Below are 13,418 nucleotides of genomic sequence, written 5' to 3'. Positions count from 1 at the left end.
ACCAGAGGCCGGGATGATGGGAGGCAGGAGAGAGATCAGAGGCCGGGACCTTGGGAGGCAGGAGAGCATGTAACCAATAAATCGTGTGCAGCTGCCAACTCGGGTGTTCTGTCTAGTCATTCCCCTCCACCCTCGGAGGGGCCGGAGACGTCTGAAGACCGGGAAGGGTAAGTATCCAAGCGAAGGCTTGGGTGGGATAGCTGACTAAGTGCACTACGTCAGCTAGGGACCCACCAAGCGATGGCCCGGGTGTAGAGACCCCGGGCAGGTAACTATCCAAGCGATGGCCTGGGTGTAGAGACCCCGGGCATAAGAGTAACATAAATTTTAACAAAACTTAAATGAATGTCCTGATGATATATCAGTAGTGTCGTCTTCATAATAACTGAACTTCTACAGACATATTACAGAAACATACCTCTTAATAAGTCTATTTTAAATTCTTCCATGTGCTTCTCAGAACTGATCCAAACAAGACAATGGAAATGCTACATCCAGATCAGCTCTACAGTAAGTGAAACCAAGATATGGTTCAATGGACATACTATATCTACCTTATAGTACATTTCTCTGTTCATTTCCATCCTTTAAAGCTACTCATTCATGTAGTACTTTTTCTACTCATACAGATGCAATTTTGTAGCATAGTAATGTAGCTATAATAGCATTTCAGAGAGTGCCATTTATCTCAGAGTTAACTCCACATGATCTACAATTATGACTATCATTATAACCCATTAAAACAAAACTAGTCATGATGCAGGAAGGTTCAATTGACTACATGTTTCTCACAGTTAGTAAGTTGGGGGTCTCAAATACCTTTCAGCAGCTGCTGGGTAAATGGTAAATAATAATTAATTCAGCAAAAGCAACATTCATTTGGTAGCATAATCACTCTGATTCTCCATGTCTGGGTCTGAACATACTACAATGCACACAAAAGAACAGCAGAGGAGAGAAAATTTTCTATTTATACCCATCTCCACATTCCCTGTTGGAGAATTTCTATAGTTGCTGACTAAGGCAGGATCCTATGCAAGACATTATGTGTGTAGTGGCTATACTTGCACACTTGGAAATATGCTTAGGAACATATTCTATAAGTTCAGCCATGCCTAGATTCTATACTTACAAAGAGTATCATGGGAGCCCTTGCTAGCTCCCTATTTGGTAGCTGCCATTTGAGGTTTGCAAAAATGTCAATCTATTCCCAAATGCATAACTGAAACATCCACCATTAGATTTACTTCTTAGGGACTTATAAGAGTAATACAAATTTTAACAGAGCTTAAATAGTGTGTTTGATAATTATGACTTATAGTTATGTATCAGAAGAATATTAATACTTAAAATATAGATATTCATTTTAGGTAGAAATTTGGGGTCATTAAATGAGCTCTGCAATTTCCATAGGTAATATAGGTTGATTTCCTCCTTCTATTTAAATCTGGATAGAATGCATGGTCCATCTATGGTATCTTCCCAAGGCATATACATAGATGATGAGTTATGAGTTGCCTACCCAACTGTATATCATACTTTAGAAAATAGGAATTCTTCATCCAGTTGGTTCTTTCTGAGTGGATAGTTATGCCAAACTTTTTTTCAAATGGTTATGCATCTCATCCTGCAAGAACTATAACATTCCACAATTTAATGCAGCTAGTATAATAGTATCCACAAATAGGAGCATCTGGAAAATCTCATGACCTAGGTGAAATCTCTTCCTTTTTAACTTGGACTCTCTGCTGGCTCTCTCCCATGAAAGTAGTAAATACCTTTGGTAATCATATCATCCTATTTTATGGCTTGCCTGATAATAACAAAGAAGGCATACACAAAGAAGTTTATCCCTGTTGCTATTTTTTCAAGAAATCTCACATGATTTTGATGTATGTTTAAACATTTAAATGGACTATTATGTCAAAGCCAATGGAGTGTTAGTAAGCTTCATCACATAATACTATAAATAATGAACTATGTGGAAGAATCAGAGTAAAGAATCTTATTTAAAAAAAAGATGATTAAAAAAAAGAAGGCGAGCTTATTGTGTAGTGAGAGCAAGGGAGTGCTTTTGTGTGGTCTGTATGCTCCACTGAATCTTTATAATAACAGGAGAAAGTGAGGAAGGCCCCTAGAGTGTTGGGTGGACTTCCTTTAGTGAACTTATGGGAATTCAACAGGCATGAATGGCCTATGATCAGTATCTCCGGATAGAACATCCATAGTAATGAGATCACAAAGACATATAAGTATTAAGTATTAAGACAGTATGTTATTATTGTATGTTGCTCAACATGTGAAGTGCTTTCCCCTAAAGCATTAGGGTACAGGGCACCAGGGAGAAGACATTGAAAGGAGAACAGGATGTGCTAAAGGAAAAAAAAGTTACCTACTTCATAATATGTCCAGATAGAAGTACTTTTCTGAAAGTTGACTATACCTGATACCCCTAATTCTTTTAATATATATTCTTTCCTTATCCCTTTGGATAAGGCTTTTAACTCCACCACCCTACTGAAAACATTCCTTCAAAGATCTCCAATGATCTCCTAATTGCCAAATTCAAGAAAACACTAAGAATGATTATGAATGCTGAGTGACTAGGAAAGGTTCAACTAAGAGAGAGAAGTTGGAGGAAGGGAAGGAAGATGATGATGAATTCAGTTTTGAACATATTAAGTTTGAGGTAAACACAGGACATTCAGGTGGAGCTGTCCAGCAGATTTTTAAGTGATCAGCTAGGAGTTCCTGAGAGACTTTAGCTGTGTAAATATGGACTTGGACAAAGCCCTAAGCTTCTTTGTTTCATCATGGTCTACAAGTGACCATGGTCATTCGATCAAAGCATAAACTCTGGCAGGCTCTACTAGTTTGGAAAAGCTTCAGAATAGTTCTAGCAACAGCCTATGTCTGCTTTCCAGGGATGAACCTGGCTAAGTACAGAGAACCATGATGATGATGATGATGATGATGATGATGATGATGATGACAATGACAACAACGATAATGATGATGATAATATAATTATTATTTATAACAGTACCTACTATATGCCAGAATTGTGCTTGGTGCTTTCCAAATATCTCATTTAATCCTCACAACTCTGTGACATAGGTGCTATTATGATCACCCTCATTTTACAGATGAGGAAACTGAGGCAGACAGAGGTTAAGTGACTTGCCCAGATTCACAGAGCTATTAAGGACCTGAGGCTTGATTTTACATTTCTCACTCCTGGAGTCCAGTATTAGAAAGATGACCACTTAGTGATGAATTCTTTGGCCACTATAACACCCTAAACAAAGAAAATCGCACAATGACTCATAGTTCCATAAGCCTCCTTCAACTACTCTAGCAACAGTAGCTGAGTGATGGAAAAAGAAGTAGAAGTTACTAAGAATTACACGGTTTTTAGACTAAATATTAACAGAGTTGTTGGAACTGTAAATATGAGATCCTTAGGACCATAAACTTAGAGATATAAGGGAACCCAACCTACTCATTTTACAGCCTAATAAACTGTGGCTTAGAGGGGTTTAATGACTTGCCTAGGGTCAGACAAATAAATGAGGCAGGATTTTAACTTGGGTCTTCCTTACTCCAAGTCTAATGGTTTATCCAACATACTGAACTGCTTTTTGACCAATGAGTATACGCTCTATTGAAAGAACTGAGTTGTACCAATTTTGATGTTCTCAATATAAAACGGAAGACAAAAATAAATCCCAGCTAAATGCAAAGATGGTTTGAAAGAAAAAAGGCCAAAAACGTAGTTGGCATAGTTGGTTTCATTGTGCATCCAAAGGTAACAAGAAACATCATTCCTGGGATATTTGATCATCTTGTATTGTAGTACTCATAAAAAATATTTGCAAAAAGCCCCTAGCATTACTAATGATAATAATAGCTGGTATTTATATAGCACTTTAAAGTTTGCAAAAAGCTTTGCAGACATTGTCTAATGCCCTTGTTGGGCTGCATGAGGAAATAGAAAGAAAAAGATGAGGAAAGCAGAGAGACTAGACAAAGAATATACAGAGGTCTGTGATGGATACAACATGATTTAGAAACTGCAGAGAGATTGTTTCTCAAGATAGATGGAAGAGGAGAATGACAAACACCTGGAAAATATCAGAAACGATTACCACCCCTTAATAAGTCATTAAAAAATATAAATCACTACAAGTTATTGCTCATTTTCTTTTCTCTGAAAAAATCCTAATTAGATTAAGCTGCACATATATTAAGAGTATCCTTGATGAATGAAAAAAGTACAATAAGCATGATATATAAGAAATATTAAAGGCAAGTGGATTTACCTCTACCTTTCAGAATCCTTGTTTTTCTTCAAAGCTTAACTTATCTGCCACCTCCTCCATAAAGCTTTCCCTAATCTTCACCTGTTGTTAGGTTCTCCCTTTCATTTTCCTTGTAATATATCTATTTGTATATATTTTGTATCACTCTAGAAGAATATAAGCTCCTTGAGGTCACGGATTATTTTAATTTTGTCTTTGTCTTTCCATCAACTGGTATAGTATCTTTCACAGAGTAGATATTTAATGAATGTTTGTTGACATGAATTTAATTAGAGAGATGGTCCATAGACCTTCTTCCATTAGAATATGTATCTTGGAAAGGCAATGAAGATAGACAACAAACTTGGCCCATTTCAGAAGATGTATATTGCTTCTAATGACTCCAAACTTATTATTGATACACGGGACCATCTTTTTAACATCAGAATTCTTCCCATGTTGCTACACGATGACAGGGTCATGAAATACACAGTCTCTGAAGTATTCAAATTGCGGGTAACCCAAAGCGCAAGGACAAATACGTGGTGAGAGTAAGTAAACTATAGCATATTACTAAAGATGAATTACACAAGAGAGACAGTATAAACAATATCTTCAGAGAGAACTATAACTAGAAAAGGAAGAAAATTCATCACATAGAAAAAATAAGGGATAACTAATTGACAATCTGTGTGTTCCACTGGTATCCATGTAATGGCAAAAGGTTTAGATGAGGTCCACAGCATATTAGTGTGGATTCTTTATGGAGGATATGATTGAAAGATGCACAGAATGAAACGCTATGAATACGTTGTGATCTAAACCATTATAGGGAATAGTTACAATGATGAGATCACAGATCACAGATCGATTAAAGTATTAAAACATGGGAATTTTGAAGTCACCTACATAAAGATGATCTAAACTTTATACTGCCTTCAAGGCCTAGCATTATAATAGACATAGAAGTCTGTTAATAAATGATGTTTTTATGTTTACCGTAGAGTATTTCCCTCTTCAGCTTCACCATCATTGGTCTATTAGGTGTAGAGAAAGTGCCTGAAAAAGTGACTGAGTCAACAGGTACCTGTAATCCAGAGATTGCAGTGGGGTATGGTGAAAGTGCCGTGGAGCCCAAATTTCTTCCAAGTAGAGGTGTCATAGGGGTGCTACTTGTTGTGTGTGTAGCACGCCAGTATGCCTCAAGGTATTCTGCCAAATGTTCACATGCATCCTCAAGCTGATTTTCATCCAGAATAACATCAAACATTTCCTGTTCACAACATGAAGAATCCATGTTAGTTCCCTTTTAGTTTGTAAGCAGTAAAACCCTTAAATTCCAGTGAATACTGATAACATGTTGACGCTTATTTTAGCTATCTTTCTACACAAATTTCTCTATTAGAATTGAGTAATGTATTGTCAGGTCTACACAAAACTAAGTGGCTGTCTGTAGAATTATTCAGTGAATATGGGAAAAAACAAATCCAGATATTTAGAAGAAATTGGATTTTTCTGTCTGAAGTACCTGGATAACCTTTTATTTTGATTGCACACCATCTTAGGTTAAAAAGAATTGCAACAACAGTACACAGTTTTTAGGTGTCAGTGGTAGTGAGGACAATGAACATTTAACTAAAAGTTATAATACTCTATGAAAGAACTTCTTACCTATATGAATGAAAGTTCAGGCTGTGTTACTTTTCGATATACAACTTTGATTCAAGGACATCCAGTGTTCATAAGATTTTTAACTCTCTATATGAAACTATTCTAGCTTCCAGGTACGCTGCATTCTTAACTATTTCAATATAGTATCATAGAGATTAAACAGAGAGTACATGTTTCTAAATAGAACAATGGTTCTAAAAATAATGGTAATAATTTAAAGTTTATAAGGAACCTGACAAACTTTCTCATGTTGTCCTCATCACAGCCCTCTAGATAGGTTATTTCCCCACTTTACAAATGAGCAAACTGAGATTTAGAGATAAAGTGACTTAGTTACTGTCACTTAGCTAATAAGCAGCAGAGTGACATTCAAATCAAGATCTCCCGACTCTAAGTCCAAAGTTCTTTCCACTACATTATACTGTCTCCCAGATGTCAAACTTGGGTTAGCATTGATAAGAATGCAAAAATTATCCTTGTTACAGGTGATGGTGAAAGTGCATTTCTTGTGTAATAAAAAATAATACCTATCATTTATATAGCACTTGAAATTTTGCAAAGTGCTTTCCACTTGTTATTTCATCTGATTCTTCTAACAACCTTGTAAGGAAGGAACTATTATTATCTTCATTTTACAGTTGAGGATGCTGAGGCTTAGACAGATTAGGTGGCCCAGGGTTACAGAGCTAAGTATCTGAAGCAGTATTCGAACTCAGGGGTCTTTCTGACTCCAAATCCAACACTCTATCCATTGTGCCACCCAGCTGAGTTTCATATTCTTTAGAAGACACTTAAGGTCAGTCTACAGTTGAAGGTGATGTAAGCAGGATACAGGTAATTTGTATATTTTCACAACATGTTTGTCCTATAGAGCTGAAATTAGTGTTCTTTCAAATACAGGAGAAAAATATGGGAGGAGCAAGCCTATTTACATTATTAGTTGCAGGAAGTCTATATGTCACAAGGGCTGGAGGGTTTTTGTTTTTTGTTTTGTTTTGTTTTTTGGCAAAACTTAAATGTACCTTGCTAAAATAGAGTCTTTTTAGCTGATGACACAGCAGATGCATTTGAAGAGTATGGTCAATTTTATTTAAATGACCATAGCCACATTGTCTACTACCAGCAAACATGCTAGAGAATTGAGTTGTTGCCCTGGTAAATAATTAACTGCCTTCTCAGAATTCCCTTATCTGTCCCAGAAATTGGTAGACATCTTTCTTCCCATCATGATGCCCTCCAATTGTGCCCTTGATCTTAATCCATCTTACTTCTGCCAAGATCTTGCTCCATCAATTCTTCTTTCTATTCTTCATCTAACCTTTCTTCCTCTCTATTGGATCCTTTCCCTTGATTTACAAATATGCTCAGGTCTCCTCAGTCCTAAAACAAAACAAAAAAACCCAAACAAAAACCGCATACCTTCTTCAGGTCCTTTTATCCCCTTGAGCATTCTTCCCATCCAGTGTCAAATTTCTTGAATCTCACTTGACCCCAATTCCTTAACACCCACTCATTCCTTATCTTCATACCTGGCACATAGTAGGTGCTTAATAAATGCTTGTTTCCTTCCTTCCTTCTCACAACATCCTATGGAAACTGTTCTCTCAAAGTCATCATAGACTTCATAATTGCCATTTCTAATGATCTTTTAAAAGTCTTCATTCTTAAGGTAAAAAAAACCATGTTTTTTACCTTCCTATCCACCGAGTGCTTAGCACAGAACTTTGTGTGCAGTAGGTATTCAATGTGTTTGATGAATTGAATTTGATCTGCTTCACTTGCATTGGTGCTACAGTATGACTTGAACTAATGAATGTGATTTTTTTAAACATATACATCAAAATTTATACAACCAAGTGAGTGTTATCTTTTGAAGCAGTTAATATGACTGGATGTTCACAATTGGAATGATGTATTGCACTATATAACACAACTGGAATAGGTGCATAGCTTTGCAAGGTGACTAATTTTAAGGGAATAACACTTGGTCTTAGTTTGGGTGTTTTGTTTAGAAATTCTGGGTTAGAATGCAACAACAAGAGGTAAGGATGAACAGAGACTGGACTTGTGATTGCACTAGAACACGAAACTCTTGAGTAAGAAAATTCCCTTTACCAATGCAGATTGAAACTGCTCTACAACTTCTGGTCTTAGAGAATTTCTTAAATAATGGAAAGGTTAAGTGACTTGCCCAGAGCTACACAGCCAGTATGTATCAGAGGAAGGACCTGAGCCTAGGTTAGGCAGGCTCTGAGGCTAACTCTCTTTGTCATAGTGCCTCTCTATTCATTTAACCTCTGGCTATTTTCTCCACTACTGGATGCTCCTTCCTAGTCCCCAAAGACCAGGACTAATAGAAAGAATAGGCACAGTCTCTGTTTCTTACATTTGCTTCCAGATAATTCCTTGGCACTCTAACTCAACAACCTCTCTATTTTTTAGGTTTACTCCTTCTATCTTTATCAACCAGTGTAAGTCCTTGTCATGTTCATCTCTTGGCCTATAGGTCATCCACCTTCCCTCTCAGAGTTTAATACCTCATTCATAGTCTCCCTTTCCTCTCCATAGGTTGCCTTCATATTTGGGGATTTCATTAAGTATGTCAGTGTTTCCTTGGACATTCTCATCTCCTAGATCATCAACCTCCTAAACTCCTATGACCTACATCTTCATTCAACTTCATCCATACCCAGGCATGGTCACACATTTCATCTATTACCTGTACTGTTCCACTTCCATGATTCAAAAATGAAATTTCCTATCTTTGGACACAACCTCTTATCTTTTAATTTCTCCCTTTGTTTCACTTCTCACATAACTATTCTTCATCCTAAAGATGACCTCCACTTTCTCCACCCTCTCTGTTCTCTTAGTTAGTTACTCTTGCTCCGGCCTTACTTCCCTTTCTTCACAGTCTTGACTGTATGGTTTGCCAATTCAAACATAGAGGAGCAGCTATACTTGAATACCTTTCTCCATTGTCCTATCATCAGTCATACTTTGCCAAACATCTATTCATCACCTCCTCCATTCACTTTCTCCATTCCTACTCACATACTGCTAGATGTTGCTAGATCAAGTCATGCAACTATATCAACTGAATTCACTACCAATTTATGTGATTTAGTCTCAACTGAGGTCTGATGAAAATTCTTTTATTCCTCTCTGATTAACTCTCTACTATGTTCTCCAATGTTTATTGAATTGGATTGATTTCATATTGGTGTCAATTCTTGGAATGTTCCCTTACCCACACCATTAAAGATAGGCTCAACAGTGGTAGTTGCTATGAAGTTAGTTATTAGAACTTCAAATGCGCAGAACAAATTTTATATCCTTTTCAAGTTTTGGGGGAAAATATACAATGAAATATGTTGGCACTAAAAACCCACCAAAAGTTTATAACAATGATATAAACAATGACAATATTCATGAGCACTTAAATCTTTGCCCATGAGATAGGCAGTGATATATATATATATATATATATATATATATATACACACACACACACACATATATATAGATGTGTGTATGTATATATGTATGTATACATATGTATATATGTGTGTATGTGTATATATATATATATATATATAATTTCATTTTATAAATAGAGAAACTAAAGTTCAGAAGTAAGTGTCTCACCCTAAGTCCCCTAGTTGGTAAATGTTAGGTTACAGGATCATAGCTGAAAGGCACCTCAGAGGCCATCTCCAGGATACGGCAGCTGGTTTTCTGACTCTGAGTTTACTGCTTTTAATTAAAACCAGATGAGAAACAACCCACTGAGTTATTCAAGCTAGCTTTTCCATCCTTCAAAAAATATAATGGTACAAACCTAGCCAGTATAGCTACCCAAGTCAGTTCATGTCTGCTGTAGCATGTGAGAGCCCACAGTAGGATCTGGATGGAGAAAGCAATCTCATCAACAACCAAAAAAAAAAAAAAGACATATGAATAATTCTGACAGTTCTAGGCAATTGAAGAGCAAACAGGCCAGAACAAAATAATATTGTCCCCTTTATGACAGCTAATCATAGAGGAATATTGGTAACTGAGATGCTCTCAAGGCACTTCCTCAATGAACAACATTGTCATTCTATTATGGGTTACATTCTGTAGTTGGCCTCTCTGTCACTTCTATTAATGGAATGGGAGCTACTAGTGCAGGCTATCAAAGGTGAACAGGCCCCAAATGATTAACTGGGATACAGAGCAATCAAATCAAAACACAGACAGTTCTTCCTTTATGTAAGTGGACTGCTCTTCAGACCTCTGTGTAAAGGGATTTTACATAATGCAAATTTGCCCACCAACCTGGGTTAGGTGGGAAGGGAAAGAGACGAAGGGGGCTGGTAGACCAGTGGAAAGAGAGGGGCTGGCACAGGATATGTAGTGGCTGGAGCAGAAGGAAGAATATGGAGGGCAGCAAGGCAGTGACAGGCATACCACACAGACAGTCACAAGGGGGCTGGACATGCAGGAATGCATGGCAAGTGGGTGAAGTGGAGCAAACACCTCACCCCTCAGCACAGAAGTCTCAAGCTGAGCCCCCATCCAGCAGTGTTCTCTCAGCTTCTGTTCTTCTGCTTTCATGTGAAGATTTTTTTTTTAGTGTTGTATATTTTTGTTTTGATTTTTTTTTTTTTGGTGGGGGAGGATGGGAGGCCACAGAATGCTGAGCTGAGGGGCAGGAGTGGAGAGAGTGAGCACAGTCCTATACAGCAAAATTAACATAGGTGTTTTTTTTAAATTTAGATTTCTTTCAGAATTCTTTATGTAAAGTTGAGTTTGCATAACGTGAATTTACATAAAGTGAAAATTGTAAATGAAAGCTAAGAGAAAACTGAGCTTCTTTGCCTGATAAATTCTGTTATGAAAATAAAAAAAATCAAGTACCTTTATGAAAGTACTGTGAAGACACATCAAAATCATTCACTGGGCCCCATGAGGGTTTTAGGAAATTATTTTGTTTCTAAAGATTAGGATACTGTACAAAATGTAAAATAAATAAAAACATTTTATAATGGATCTATGTGTCTTTTTTTTAAGGTGATAATCTGCTTAATTCTTAACCCCTCAGTGGGTTTACTTAGGTCAGGGGTTAAACCACTTCCCAGAAGTGTAAAAGTGGAACAGCTCTGTTCATTTTTAGGTTGCTAAGAGGGAAATTGTTCTGTTTCCTGCCACCACCACCACCCTGAGGAGCCACGTGCCCTAAGGGGGTGAAAACACAGTTTCTTCTAAGTACCTCTTTCACCTTAATCAAGTCAACAAGACTTTGTTAAAAGCCTACTGCTGTGCCAGACACTGTATTGTGTGCCAGGGATAAAAAGAAACGGGAAAAAAAAGGTTCTTTCTGCTCTTGAGGTTATGGTCTAATAGGAGAAACAAATTGAAAAGAGCTATGCATAAACAAGATGAATAAAGGATAAATTGAAGATAATTTTTAGAGGGAATAAATTAGCATTAAAGAGGATCAAGAAAGGCTTCTTGCAAAGGGTAGAGATTTAGCTAGGATTTGAAGGGAGATAGGGAGGCTAGGAGGCAAACATGAGGAAGGATAGAATTCCAGGTATAAGGGACAGCCAATGACAATGCTCAGAGTTGGGAAATGGAATATCATGTGCCAGGAACAACAAGGAAGCCAGTGTCACTGGATTGCAGACCATGGAGAGGGGAGCAATGCAGAAGAGGACTGGAAAGGTAGGAGAGGGCCAGGTTATGAGGGCATTGAAAGTCAAACAACAGATTTTATATTTGACTCCAAAGACAACAGAGAATCAGTGGAATTTACTGAATGGGGTAAGGGGGAGTGACACCAATAGACTTACACTTTTGGAAGATCACATTGATAGGTAAGTGCAGGATGGCCCAGAATGGAGAGAGACTTGAGGTAGAAGACCAACCATAAGTCTACTGTAATAGTTTAGGAGTGAGGTGATGGAGGCCTGAATATTGACAGTGGTAAAGTCAGAGGAAAAAAAGGGGGATTACATGAGAGATGAGGGGAAGGTAGAATTGACAGGACTTGGCAACAGATAGGATATTGGGGTAAGAGACAATGAGAAGTAAAGGTATCATCTAGGTTGTGAGCTAGGTTGTGACTAGGAAGATAGTACCCTCAAGAGTGACAGAAAGAGGGGAAGACTTGGGGGTCGGGAAGGAATAAGTTTAAGATGTCTACAGGACATCCAAATCCCTAGGTCCAATAGGAGATATTAGTCTAGCTGTCAGGAGAGAGGTTAAGACTAGAGAAGTCGATTTAAGAATCAAAAGCAGAGATGACAATTGAATCCATGGGAGCTGAGTTGAATAATATAGAGGGAGAAGAGAAGAAGGCCCAAGACAGATCCTTGGTGAAACAGTTTCATTTGAATAAAGGATACACTTGTGGAATCATGATCCATGGTTGATTCAACACTGCCAATGTTACTAGATGGAATGTGTCAGTCTCCTCCCCTATGATTTCAATTGCTATCATTGTAAACTTCCTGGACCAAAATGCTCCTCCCTGGCCACCTCTTCCTTGTATATTGTTTGTCTTATTAGATAGAATACAAGCTTTTAGAGAGCAGAAATTACATACGCTTCTATTTTCTCCCCAGAGCTAAGAAAAGCTCTTGGCACATAAGTAGTGCTTTCATTCATTTATTCTTTCATTCATTCATTCATTCTATCTTGCCCTGGCCTTGTAATCGCAAAAAAATTTGTATGTATAGTTTTTAGGAAGAGTATTTAGGGGATGTAACTGTTATTGCCACTGCATTCATTGTAAAGCATAGATTATACACCATTGTGTCTGGCTGAAAGGGTTCAACACTGGTTGAATAGGGACTTGTTAGAAAATTGCCAACCTGAGGTCTGATGAATTGAGGCAGCTCAGATTCTACAGCAGAACTAGAACACAGATTAGATCTTCCCCCATGCTGTGACTAGGAACTGGTACCTGACCATGGGTTTTTAAACCTGCCAATTCTCTGTGATAACGTTTTATAGGGATTGTAGAGATCTCATTCTACAGTGGGGTGGGGCAGTCTGAAGCCAAAAGCAGTCACCAGATTCTACCTGCTTTGGCACTAAGCACATCGCCTGGCACCTGGTAGATATTTAATGAATGCTTGATGAATTAAATCTCCTCATATGAAAAGAATACAGACTTAGCTTTGGAATGCATCTTTCAAGATCACCTGGTCCAACTCCCTTATTTTACAGATGAGGAAACTGAAGACCAGAGTAAGTGACTTGCCTAAGGTCATACAGGAAGTGACAAGTCTGAGATTTGAACCTAATCTTTTGACAGTAAATCCATCACTCATTCAATCATTCCATGCTTAATCTCTTGAGACACAATAGAGGCAAAGCAATTTTTTATTAGTCTAAATAAAGAGAAGCAGATAGGTGACATAGTGGATAGAGGGCTGGGCCTGGAGTCATGAAGAC

The 13,418-nt window shown here is 37.6% G+C and overlaps 1 protein-coding gene across 1 annotated transcript in view; it reads right to left on the bottom strand.

The window, feature by feature from the left end:
* CACNB4 (calcium voltage-gated channel auxiliary subunit beta 4) overlaps positions 1–13,418 on the bottom strand; it is a 152,617-nt gene that overhangs the window by 8,616 nt on the left and 130,583 nt on the right. Inside the window, exon 13 of the mRNA XM_027835137.1 lies at positions 5,389–5,574. Within this exon, the coding sequence (XP_027690938.1) occupies positions 5,389–5,574 (186 nt within the window). The remainder of the gene's footprint in view (positions 1–5,388; positions 5,575–13,418) is intronic.

The sequence above is a fragment of the Vombatus ursinus genome, unplaced genomic scaffold (genome assembly GCF_900497805.2).
Source record: "Vombatus ursinus unplaced genomic scaffold, bare-nosed wombat genome assembly UNPS02014813.1, whole genome shotgun sequence".
NCBI lineage: Eukaryota > Metazoa > Chordata > Mammalia > Diprotodontia > Vombatidae > Vombatus > Vombatus ursinus.
This window is presented reverse-complemented; position numbering and strand designations above follow the sequence as displayed.